Source organism: Notechis scutatus, chromosome 3, assembly GCF_049901735.1.
Source record: "Notechis scutatus isolate UNSWTSFEM ecotype Mainland chromosome 3, rNotScu1.2, whole genome shotgun sequence".
In the NCBI taxonomy this organism is placed as follows: Eukaryota; Metazoa; Chordata; class Lepidosauria; order Squamata; family Elapidae; genus Notechis; species Notechis scutatus.
The window spans coordinates 106866674-106879504 of record NC_142011.1 but is presented as its reverse complement, the minus strand read 5'-3'; the positions used below and the strand labels follow the sequence as shown (position 1 = coordinate 106879504).

At 42.0% G+C, this 12831-nt stretch overlaps 1 protein-coding gene across 1 annotated transcript in view; it reads left to right on the top strand.

Annotated features, from left to right (window-relative positions):
- Positions 1-12831, top strand: part of PAPPA2 (pappalysin 2) — a 169967-nt gene that overhangs the window by 77864 nt on the left and 79272 nt on the right. The window contains exons 10-11 of the mRNA XM_087960905.1: positions 1192-1385; positions 10534-10665. Coding sequence (XP_087817031.1) covers positions 1192-1385; positions 10534-10665 — 326 coding nt within the window. The remainder of the gene's footprint in view (positions 1-1191; positions 1386-10533; positions 10666-12831) is intronic.

Below are 12831 nucleotides of genomic sequence, written 5' to 3'. Positions count from 1 at the left end.
TACAACAGTGGTAGGAAGATTAGCATAATGGGAGGGGATGGAATGGGAGGGGACTGGATGGGATGATGGCACTGGACAGCATAGGACAGAAAAGAACAGAACAGAATAGAATAGAATCAGTTCCTAGACATTCTGCTATTTTTACTACAGGTTGAATCTTAATATTCCATTGCTTTTAGCTCTTTAGAACAGTGAAAAGGCAATATGGCTCAGTGATTTACCTTGGAATTTGTGGAGCCAGTGTTGTTAGTCATTCATTGAAGGCAGTGTGAAGTTGGAAGATGTTTTATGAGCTTTCTTAGAATTCAGCCATTCCAAAGAATGTGCTCCGAGCATCCCTTCTCTTTATACCAAACTCTGCCTCTCTACAATTTGCTATGGGTATTCCTCATGATACTAGGAGATATTTGCTGCTCATTTAGCACATCATATTCCGCCTCAAAACTGAAAAAAGTAAGATCATGAATAAAGAGTACATTTTAAATACTTTTAAAAAAGTCTAAGCTAAGATACTGGTTTCTAAGGAAGGCAGTTGATTTATCCTCCCCATAAGAGTACAGGTAGTCCTTGATTTACGACCACAATTGAGCCCAAATTTCTGCTGTTAAGTGAGACATTTGTTAAGTGAGTTTTGTCCCAATTTACGACCTGTCTTGCCACAGTTGTTAAGTTGATAAGTTAGTAACCCTGTTGTTAAATGAATTTGGCTTCCCCATTGACTTTGCTTGTCAGAAGTCAGAAGTCACGTAAAAAGTGATCACATAACCTTGGGACACAGCAACGGTCGTAAATATGAACTAGTTCCCAAGCATCCAAATTTTGATCACATCAACATGCAAAGGTCGTATATTTGAAAAAGTCATGTCACTTTTTTCAGTGCTGTTGTAACTTTGAACAGTCACTAAATGAACTGTTATAAGTTGAGGATTACCTGTATGGCTTTCTTTAAATTTCTTTCCATTTTGGAGAAAAACAAAACAAAATCAGAACAGTGTAAATAATTGGCATTTAAAAGGATGTCGCTCAAATTTTCCTGGATCAATATTTATGGAATTTCGAATTCTTCATCTGTTCACAGTGAACTTTTGCAAATGTACCTTTCAGGCATGAGGAGAAAGGAGGAAGATTATACCTAAATGATAGATATAAAATTTGAGATTTATCATCCTAGCATACTTTTGGCTATTGCAGGTGAACCAAGCCTGTGCTATGTCCACGAAGGTGATGGCATTTGTGAGCCGTTTGAGGAAAGGAACAGCATTGTGGACTGTGGTCTCTTCACCCCAAAAGATTATGTGGATCAGTGGGCATCAGATGCCTATGCATCCCACCAAGATGAGAAAACATGTCCAGTCTCTATGGTGATTGGAGAACCTCTTGTGAAGGTGTCTGTTTCCTTCTTTTCTTTCACAAAAATGACTGTTCCAAACATTCCACATCTGCCAGCTGTTGATTTTGCTTCAAAATGACATAGAATGATAGAGTCATAGGGTGGGATGGGATGGGATCGGTGGTGGGATTCAAATTGTTTTACCACTGGTTCGGTGGGCGTGGCTTGGTGGGCGTGCTTTGCCTAACACGCACACGCATAGCTTTCCCCACACCAGCTGAGGCCTGCAGTGCCAATCAGCTGATAGGATAAAGAAGAGAAAAGCGCAGGGGTGCGTGGGAGGGCCGATCCTGCGCTTTTCTCTTCCTTCTCCTCTCAGCTGATTGTCAGAGGCTTTTTTTCCTTCCTCTCAGCTGATCGTCGGAGGCTTTTTTTTTTTTTACTACTGGTTCAGCCGAACCGGTAGCACACCACCACTGGATGGGGTGGGGTTGGGTGGGATGGAGTGGAACAGAACAGAACCTAATAGAATACAATAGAAAATATATTCTTCTGAAAAATGGAAGAGTAATTTCATTCCCAGAGGGTATGAAGCAGTCTAGGTTCTGCCACTCCTGTAGTTTTCCCTCAGTATGAACACACTTCCTTTGTGCCCTAATTTTAGGTCAGTAGTAGACTATATACTTACAAGTTTCATTTTTAATTTTTCACACACGCGTTAAAAATTTAAGGAGCTAAATTTGTTTTTGGTTTTTTTCCCGGAGGGTTAGGCTTCCTTATTTCCAGTGGTCTAGCTATGTTATGTCAGGTTACAAATGAGAACTTACATGCTTATAAATGCTGTATTGCTTTGACCCAGCCCTGTGTGTCAGGTCACACATTTTTCTGTATTTGGAAGCAGTAACGTCACTCACATTAATGCTTCAGGCTTTATTCTAGGACAGTATAAAGAAGCAACATAATTACATAAGATGAAGCAATCAAAGAACATTCAAGACTTTAAGAAAAATCAGAGAAAATAAGAAAGAGCTATGTGTCTTATGACATTCAGGAAAATCCAAAGAGACAATGAAGGGTGAACTTCTTCACAGCTAGCAACCTCCCAGTTAGATCTGCATCAAAGGCCATCCATGTGGATTTCTGACTAATTATATACTGTAAACTCTGAATCATCGTTACTCACATCTGTTTTTGATGGTCTCATCTCACTGAAATTTGCCAAGCACAAACCTATCTTACTTTAAACTTGGCACCTATTCCTGCCAAGCCTGTGACCATCAGGATTAAAATAATATTTATCTATATCAGGTTTCTATAATTTTAAAGCTAAGGAGAATCTGTTTTGCAAGAGTTTTGGTTTGACAATTAAAAAGATCCTATTCTACACCAGTGTCTCCCCCACAAATCTTTTAACCTAAACCCACAAAATATAAACCTAAGAATAACCCTTTAGAGACTAAAGTAAATGCTTAATTTGTTTTTAATATACTAAACCAGGGGTCCCCAACCATCGGGCCACGGACCGGTCCCGGTCCGTGGATCACTTTGCACCGGGCCGCAAAGAAAATAAAAATAAAAAATAAAAAAAAAATGGCGGCTTTCTTCGCCTTCGGTGAATGCTGCTGGGATCAGGGATCAAGGACACAAATGAAAGAAGGGGAGAGAGGAAGCAACCAAAGCCTGTCCTGCTCTCCGGCTCAGTGGCTTCGGTTTCCTCCCGCCTCGTTCCTCTCTCAGTGGCTCTCTCGCTCCTCCACCAGCCCAGGAAGAAACTGCTTCAAAGAAGCCGGCAGGGTGGCTTTTCCTGTCGGCGCAGCTCCCCGAAGCGCCCGTTCACCCCCACCCCGCCGCCAATCAATCCAGGTTCAATCCAGTGCTCCGTTCTGCCTGCCTGCCTGCCTTCGTTTCTGGTTGTTTCGGAGCAGCTTCGGCTGAGAATAATAACTATTCGCCTCTTTTTCTCAGCCGAAGCTGCTCGAAACAACCAGAAACGAAGGTAGGCAGGCAGGCAGGCAGAACTGAGCACTGGATTGAACTGCGGGCGGCGGGTGGGGGTGAACGGGCGCTCGGAGGAGTTGCGCTGACAGGAAAAGCCACCCTGCCGGCTTCTTTGAAGCGGTTTCCTCCTGGGCTGGTGGAGGAGCGAGAGAGCGACTGAGAGAGGAACGAGGCAGACACCTGAGGGATGAGGCTGAGGGAGGCAGGGCCGAGAGGCGGGCTTCTCAGCCGTCCTGCAGGGACTTGTCCTGAGCCGCGGAGACAGCCATGGGCCGCCGCCGCCCAGCGCTCAGTTTTGAAGGCGCTCCTCAGCCCGGCGCAGTTCCTGAATCTGCAGCTGAAACCCTCCGTTTTAAATGTCCCAATAGAAGAGAATATCTGTCGCTCAGGGTTGCAATGAGGAGGCATTGGCGCTCCCTGAACTTGGTGGTTTGCTGGCAGATGTTTTATTACCCGACTAGGTAACAACATCAGATGTTACCTAGTCAGGTAATGAAACGTCTGCAAGCAAACACCAAACTCGGACTCTCCCCCCAGTCCTTGAAAAAGTGTTTCTGCGTGAAACTGGTCCCTGGTACAAAAAAGGTTGGGGACCACTGTACTAAACCATGGCATGAGAATATAAACTTCTATATTCCATGCATCTAAGTGAAGGAGGTGTGAACCAGGGGTGGGTTTCTACTGGTTCTGTCCACCTCTGTAGAACCGGTAGCTCTGAAAAGCAGCAGACATAGAACCGGTTCTATGTCTACTGATGTTTTTGCCCGTCCACCCACCTGGGCTCTTACCTGATCTTTATTTCCTGATTTTTCAACTTCAGCTACCGAACGAGGCACAGCTGCAGTTAGAAAAGCAAGAAAAGAGGGCTGTTTCAAAGGCTGCTTCTCTGCAGGCAGCTGCTGATGACGATTTACAGGTGCACGGCTCGCAGCCTGCAGAGAAGCTCGTAAATCCCAAACTGGTAGTTAACCCTGTCGTATCCCACCCTGATGTGGACCAATTCCTTTTCTCCAATCTTCCAGTAAGACCATCAGCATTTTAAACACTTTCTCATAAAATCTCTCATGCCTCAAGGGTTGGGCAACCAAATACTTAAGAGTTTTCTATATGCAGGTGGCTGTGACTTGTTTGGTTTTGTATAGAATAGCAGTCATTAAGATGAACACCCTCTACAATTCGAAATGGTACTGTGTGGTTATAGACATGCTACAGCAAGGACTCAGTTCCCACCGATTGAGCTGTCCTCATGCAGAAAATACTGTGCAAATGATTAAAACTATGAATACTTTTTTAAAAAAATTCAACTTTCTATCCTTATTTATTAAATAGAAAAAAAAATAACAGTACTGGTAGTCCCTGACTTATGACTACAATTGAGCTCCAAATTTATATTGCTAAGTAAGACATTTGTTAAGTGAGTTTTGCCCCATTTTATGACCTTTCTTGCCACAGCTGTTAAGTGAATCACCACAGTTGTTTAAGTGAATTGGGATTCCTCATTGACTTTGCTTGTCAGAAGGACGACAAAAGTGATCAGGTAACCTTGGAACACAGCAAGGGTCATAAATATGAACCGGTTGCCAAGAATCTTGATTACATGACCATGGGGATGCTGCAAAGGTTGTAACTGTGAAAAATGGCCATAAGTCCTATGTTTAGTGCTGTTGTAACTTTGAACGGTCACTAAATGAACTGTTGTAAGTCATGGACTACCTGTATTAAGAAACACAAAGAATAGAAATGTGTGCATATGTATGATGTGTGTGTGTGTGTGTGTGTGTGTGTGTATTTTCATAGATTTTCATGGGTACAGGTATGTAGGTCTTGGCGTGTTCGGGTCTTTTCCTGTATTAGATTGAGAGTATCTTGGCGACGTTTCGACGAGGTCCCACTCACCATCTTCAGGCTGGTGCTTTCGGCTTCGTGCTTGTGCGAGCAAAGCGTGATTGGAGCTGCCGTCTCTATAAATACTGGTGGGGAGGTGTGGTGTGCTGGCTCTGTTGTAAGCAGGCTGGTTGATTGTGTTGTTATTTCTTGATTGGTTGATTGAGTTGATGTTTGCAGATTAGTTGGCTTTTTTGTAAGAACCTGTGTGGCTGAGGTACTGGCTGAGTCGTTACAACACAGGAGGCTGATAGACACACAGACAGTTTGGGAAAAGACCCGAACACGCCAAGACCTGCATACCTGTACCTGTGAAAATCTACGAAAACAAATATCATACCTCTACAGGGAGGAAACCTTCCAGCTGACCAGGACCTACGAGAAACTCGAAGTCCGAAGAGCCACCATCTTATGTGATCTCACATTCCTACACAATTGCCGAGACAAAAAAGTGATCCCGACATGATTTCAACTCAAATTTCATTCCAAAACCTCAGCCACTGAAAGGATCCTGAAAAGAACCTGAAAAGCCCTAATCAGAAACGAACTCCACAGGAAAAGATTCCTACTAGACCAAACCAACAGGGACCTACTTACTCTCCACTTCAAACTCAGCAACAAAATCCACCCAGCACTCTGGAACAAATCCAAACAACTGGCCCTCTGGAGAGCCGAAACAGAAACCTCCCACAAGACAGACACACACACCAGCAAACTCCACAGATTAGAGAAACACCAGAAGCCCAACCCCTCCCACAACAACGCATGAAACAAACAGTTCACAACATATCAGACAGAACCCTCACCAGAGCAGAAACCAATGTCCTTTCCAAGGGATTCAACTTTGCAGTCGCCCCCAAATGCATCCCCACTGAAAACATTATATGTGGAGTTGAAGCTAGCCTAACCAAAATTAACCCAGTTGTAGCCAACAAAATCAAACTTGAAGTCACCAACGTCCTCTGCTACAGCAGTCCACCCAGAAGCAACTTACACAGAGAAGAACAAAAAGCACTCACCAACTTGAGGAAAGACAACAACATAATCATTCTTCCAGCAGACAAAGGCAACGCCACGGTCGTGATGAACACATTGGACTACCAATCCAAACTATCCAACCTACTCCAAGACCCCGCTTACAAATCTCTAAATACTGACCCCACCACCTACCTGGAAAAATCCACCAAATCCAAAATAAAAGCCTCCCCCATCAGTGAAGAGATCCAGCAAAGAATCATCCCCAGAGAAAAATCATCCAGATGTCCTAAACTCTATGGCCTCCCCATGATACACAGAGAAGGAACACCACTCAGACCCATAGTCAGCTCCATAGGCTCACCTCTACAGAATCTTGCCAAATTTCTCGCCAAACAACTCCAGCCCTACACAGAATCCATCACCTCACACGTACAAAACTCTTTCCACTTCATAGAAACAATAAAGAAACAAAACCTACAACCCAGCGACCTACTTGTGAGCTTCGATGTCCTATCCCTCTTCACCCAAGTACCTATTAAAGAAGCTTTGACAGCCATCCAAAACAAATACAACCCCCCTAAGCACATCCTAGATCTGACCAACCACTGCCTAACCAACACATACTTCATCTACAATGGACAAAGATACAAACAGATAGAAGGAGAACCTATGGGATCCCCCCTCTCACCCATCATCGCTAACCTATACATGGAACACTTTGAAACCAATGCTCTAGACAAATCCAAACACAAACACAAACTCTGGCTTAGATATGTAGATGACACTTTCGTAATTTGGCCACACGGGAAAGAAAAACTGGACAACACACACCTCAACAGCCTACACCCCAAAATACAATTCACCATGGAAACAGAAGCCAACAACCAACTTCCCTTCCTGGACGTCCTAATTTACAAAAAACCCAATGGCTCCCTAGGTCACACCATCCACCAGAAGAAAACACACACCAACTGCTACTTAAACGCACAGTCCCATCACCACCCTGCACAGATCAACTCCGTAGCCAAGACCCTCATCTCCAGAACCAAACGCCCAGCTGACAAAGACCACCTGAGAACAGAATTACACACCCTCACTAACGTATTAATTTCCAACAGATTCCAAAGAAGCACAATTACCAACCTAATCCTAAGGGAGACACCCCCCAGAAACGGAGACACAGAACAGGACAACGGTATCGCCCTCCTCCCCTACATCAAAGGCACCACAGATAAAATCAGCAAAATTCTCCACAAACACAATATCAGGACAGCCTTCGGCACTGACCAAAAAATAGCCAACATCCTAAGAAACCCCAAAGACAAGATCCAGCTAGAAAACCAAGGAGTTTATGAAATACCATGCAACAATTGCCCAGCCATATACATTGGACAAACCAACAGGAGAATAAATGCACACATCGCAAAACACAAGAACGCAGTCAGAAAAGAAGAAAATGCTTCCTCCCTTTTCCAGCACTTTAAAGCCACAGGACATGAAATTAATTTTGAGGGAACCAAATTAATCTCCAATACTGAACACTTCAACAAGAGAATAATCAGGGAAGCCATCGAAATAGAGAAACACCTCCATAACATGAATAAACAGGACGATGCCTCCCGCCTACCAGACATCTGGAAACTAGCCCTTATTAACAAATGAGTCCCAGCCACGAAAACCAACACTGGACCCAAAACAACACATGACATCACCACCATTCTCCCTCCCCAGACTCAAACCCAAACCCATCCCATAGATGAAAGACAACCACCGTCCAGAAACCAGACCACAGCTGCATCACCAGCTGCCACACACCCTGACCCCCAAACCAAGCAAACAGACACATGCCATTAACACATATCCAGGCCTCAAACTCGGAGCCAAACCAAAACATCACATCACAACCACCCGCTCAGGATATCACATCACAGAATTCAGGAGGTTACACCACAAAACCTCAGGATGTTACAACACAGCCAATGACCCAGGAGATTACAGCACAAGACCCAGGATGTCACAACAATAGAACTCAGAAGGTCATCACACAGCCCATTACCCAGGTCATTACAACCCAGGAGATTACAGCACAAGACCCAGGATGTCAAAACAATAGAACTCAGAAGGTCATCACACAGCCCATTACCCAGGTTGTTACAACACAGGAGGCTGAAAGACACACAGCCAGTACCTCAGCCACACATGTTCTTACGAAAAAGCCAGCCAATCTGCAAACATCAACTCCATCAACCAATCAAGAAATGACAACACAACCAACCTCCCCACCAGTATATATAGGGAGACGGCAGCTCCGATCACGCTTTGCTCACACAAGCACAAAGCCAAAAGCACCAGCCTGAAGATGGCGAGTGGGACCTCGTCGAAACATTGCCAAGATGCTCTCAATCTTACACGGGAAAAGACCTGAACATGCCAAGACCTGCATATATATATACATATATTGTGAATACCCAAACAAAGCTGAATACCAAATGTGTGTGTGTGTGTATGTGTGTGTGTATGTGTGTGTGTATGGTATTCAGCTTTGTTCAGGTATTTTCCCACGTCTTTATAGTTGTGCTTTTAAAGTTGTAGCGACGTTTCAGTTCACATAAAGACTGAACTATGCACCCTGACCGAAGTACTGACAGCCAACGGCTTTCAGAAAAGCAAAATCATGAGCCTGATCCACAAAAGCACACTGAGACACAATAAAGACCTAGAAGATGAACAGACCTATGGAATAGCTGTCCTGCCCAGAGGCACAACAGACAGAATCAGTAAGATACTACATAGGCATCACATCAAGACTGCCTTCAAAACAGACAGAAAAATAGCAGCCATCCTAAGAAACCCCAAAGATAAAATTGACCTGGAAAACCAAAGCATATATGAAGTCCCCTGCGCATCATGCCCGGCCACATACATCAGACAGACCAATAGAAGAATAAGAACCCGCCTTGATGAACACAAAAATGCAGTAAAAAAGCTGGAACACACTTCCTCACTAGTCCAACACATGAAAGCCACAGGTCATAGCATCGACTTCAATGGCACCAAAATCCTAGCCACAATAGAAAACCCCAGCTACAGAATTATCAGAGAAGCCATAAAGATTGAAAAACGACCTGAAAGCATGAATAGAAGAGATGACTCCCCCAGACTGTCAATTATCTGGAAGCCTGCACTCACAAACAAACAAATCTCCACACCACAAGCCAAGCAAGCACCTGGGCACAAACAGACACCCCCTGATACCTCCAGATGAAACCTAGTTTCATAATAAACAACAGCCGGCCATTCACCCGAAGCCAAGTTGTGCTGAAAGCCCCCAATATACAAAACACAATGTTGCCAGCTAATCAAGACAAAAAACGCTACAAAACAGACAGAAGATATTACAAACACAAATCAGGTAGAACACAGCCAACTCCAAGACCAATAAACACAGACCAAGACTCCCAACCAATCAGGATGAAGAAAAAACCATTCAAACAAAGCACGAGGCTAGCACCAAATTTAGTACAGAAACTGCAAAAGCCTGACACACATGACAAAAAGAACCCAACACACGAGCCTGATGATGGCAGATGAAATTCTGCTGAAACGTCACTACAATTTTCAAAGCACAACTATAAAGACGTGGGAAAATACCCGAACAAAGCTGAATACCATCCATATAAATACCCGCAAAAACATAAGAAAACAAATTATAGATAGATGATAGATAGATAGATAGATAGATAGATAGATAGATAGATAGATAGATAGATAGATATGCTTGTCTCTTGTGCATTTAAAGTTTTACACAATGGCTTTAAATAAAGATAATCATGCAGGTAGACCTCGTGTTATGACAGCAATTGGGGCTAGAATTTCTATCACTAAGCAATGCAAATCAAAAAGTGTGACATTATCTTACTGCATTGCTTGATTATGGCAATCCCAGCAGTCCCAATTGCTGTCATAATCTTGAGACACACAGGTCATTAAATGGGAAGTGATGGGAGTCCAAGGCAAGTAGGCCAGCAGATACTGTGGGGGCAAGGATGCCATGGGCAGAGCTGTGTGTGTGTGTGTGTGTGTGTGAACAAAATATTTTAAAAATAGACTTCTAAACTAAACTACAGTTTAGTTATTTCTAGTTCTGAATTCCAGTACTTTTATTAGGTCATTTCAGGGTCACAAATATTGCACATATTTCCAAACTGAACTGGCTTAAGTATTTTTCCTAATATGAATTTTGGATTTTTGTTATGGTTCCCTTGCTTTTCATATTGTTTCTGATGTAATAAACAGTGTCTCTCTAACTCCAGGAAACACTGAAAAACTCTCTTTTTTTTAAGGTGTGCAGGCCCCACTATCAAGAGACCCAGGAGAGTGAATCACCACTGGCTTGGTTTCCTTGTATGAAAAATGATGTTCTTCAGGATACAGACATGGAGAAAACACATTTGAATGACAGAATTTGGCTGAAAGTGAGTGGATTTGGCAGTCGCACAATGAGAAAAATGGCAGTTAGTATGTGCATGCCGATCTCCAGGCTGATCATACTGAGTTTTGGCAGCTAACTGTGGTTTAACTGCTAAGCATTATAAACTGCTAAATGCTAATCTTCTGCTTCACTACAACTTTGGATACCCTATAATCCCTAATGTTTTACTAGGCTCTTATTGTCTTTTTCTTCAGAACTATTTCTGGGATGAAAAGCCCAATTCACTGTGAATGAGGGAGAAAAGATTACTTTTATTTATACATAGTGCTGCTGCACAATGCTTTTTCTTACAGTTTTAATTACCTCATCCCCCCCGTTAGATATTTCCAAAGGATAACCAAAATAATTTTTAAAATGTAGATTTCATTTTAGACATTTAATATGGTAAACAATTCTGGGTCAATGCTGATATCCAGGTCTCTCTAGTTGAAGAGTTCCTTGACTTGCTGAACCAAATTGATGCTGATGACATGTTCGGAGATTCCCATTCTTTGGTTTGACGTGATCAACACAATCAAGCAAATTTCTATAGTCAATGAAGCAGAGAACTTCTTTTTGGTGCTTGGCTTTCTCAATTATCCAGTGTGCATCAGAAATTGTATCTCATGTTCCTTGGTCTTTTCTGGCATCTTCTTTTCCATATAGGGCTCGAAACAGTATGGGATGATCCTAAGCATTATTTTGCCTGTACACAAAATTAATAATATTGTACAATAGTTTCCATACTCCGTTAAGTTTCCCTTTTTTGATAATGGAAGGGAAGATGATTACTTCCAATATGTTGGTCATTGTGGTATTCTCCAGAAATGTTTGGCATAGTGTGCTTAGAACTCTTACTAATTCTTCTGTTGCTTGCTGTATTTCTGTAGATATTCTATCAATTCCTGTAACCTTCTGACCCAGGAATAAATAGAGTGCTGATCTAACTTCATCTTCTAGTACTAATACTTGTGAATAGGAAATATTTTATAAGGTAACCTGACAGTGGACTGTTTTATCAAATTTTAGTATATGGTATTCGATTCATTTTTAAAACTTTCTTTGAATCTGTTGCTATCTGTTCTTTTAACATACCAGTTCAGGGTTAGAAATTCCTTCTGAGTTTGGATCTTTTGAAATAGTTTCTTGTTTCTTTCTTTTCTGTTTTTATCACCAATGTCTTCACAAATGTCATGGTAAAACAACTAGACAGTTATCTGAAATTCTTTGTTAGGTCCCTTCCTGAGATCTTGGCTTTGACTTCTCTTCTCCACTTGGCAATTTGTGCTATTTGTTCTGACATCCAGTTTACTTCCTTCTGTTTCTTGGTCTTTTCACATGCATGCTTAACAGCTTTTTTGTTTTCATAGTCCCATAGTTCTTTTGGTTCTCTATCAGTGAGGTTCAGGGTTTCAAAGCCATTCCTGATGTTTTTGAAAATGTCAGGCATATGCTGAAAATTATGTTAGCTTTCTTCTTCCATTTTAGCTTATCTTGGAATACTCACATGAACATTTTGTCATCTCTTTCACGGTCCATGGTCACATCTTTGCTGGTAAAGTTGAGCTGTTCTTCTACCTTATGCCAATAACAAAATCAATTTGATTTCATTATAGTTCATCTAATGACGTCCACGTAAACAAGCATTGTTTTGTTTGCTTGAAGGCTGTGTTAGCAACTGGTAAGGCATTCTCCTGGTTTATTTCTGCTTCCTAGTTCATACAATTGAATTAAGTTTTCTTCCTTACTCTTTCTAGATTTAGCATTCCAGTCTCCAACCCCAAGTAGTGCACATTTCTTGCATGTTCTGCCGTTTTGATATTGAACTTGTCCATGCAACTCATCAGCTTCTTCTTCTTCTGCATCAGTTGTTGTATAAATTTGTATAATTTTCATATTAAAAAGATGTCTGCAATCCAGTTGATATCATTTGGTCATTAACTTCAATATACCTAAACTTTCTTTTTCTGACTATGAAAGCAATAATATTGCTTCAGAGTTATTCACACCTTGTACAGTAAGCGGTAAGATTTTCCGGCTGAAAGTGTCCAATTCCAGACTATTTCAGTTTGCTGGTGCCTAAGATATCAATGTATGGTTGATTTGTTTCACTGTTTACTATGTTCAGCTTTCTCTGCCTCATGATTTTTACATTCCATTTTTCCACTAT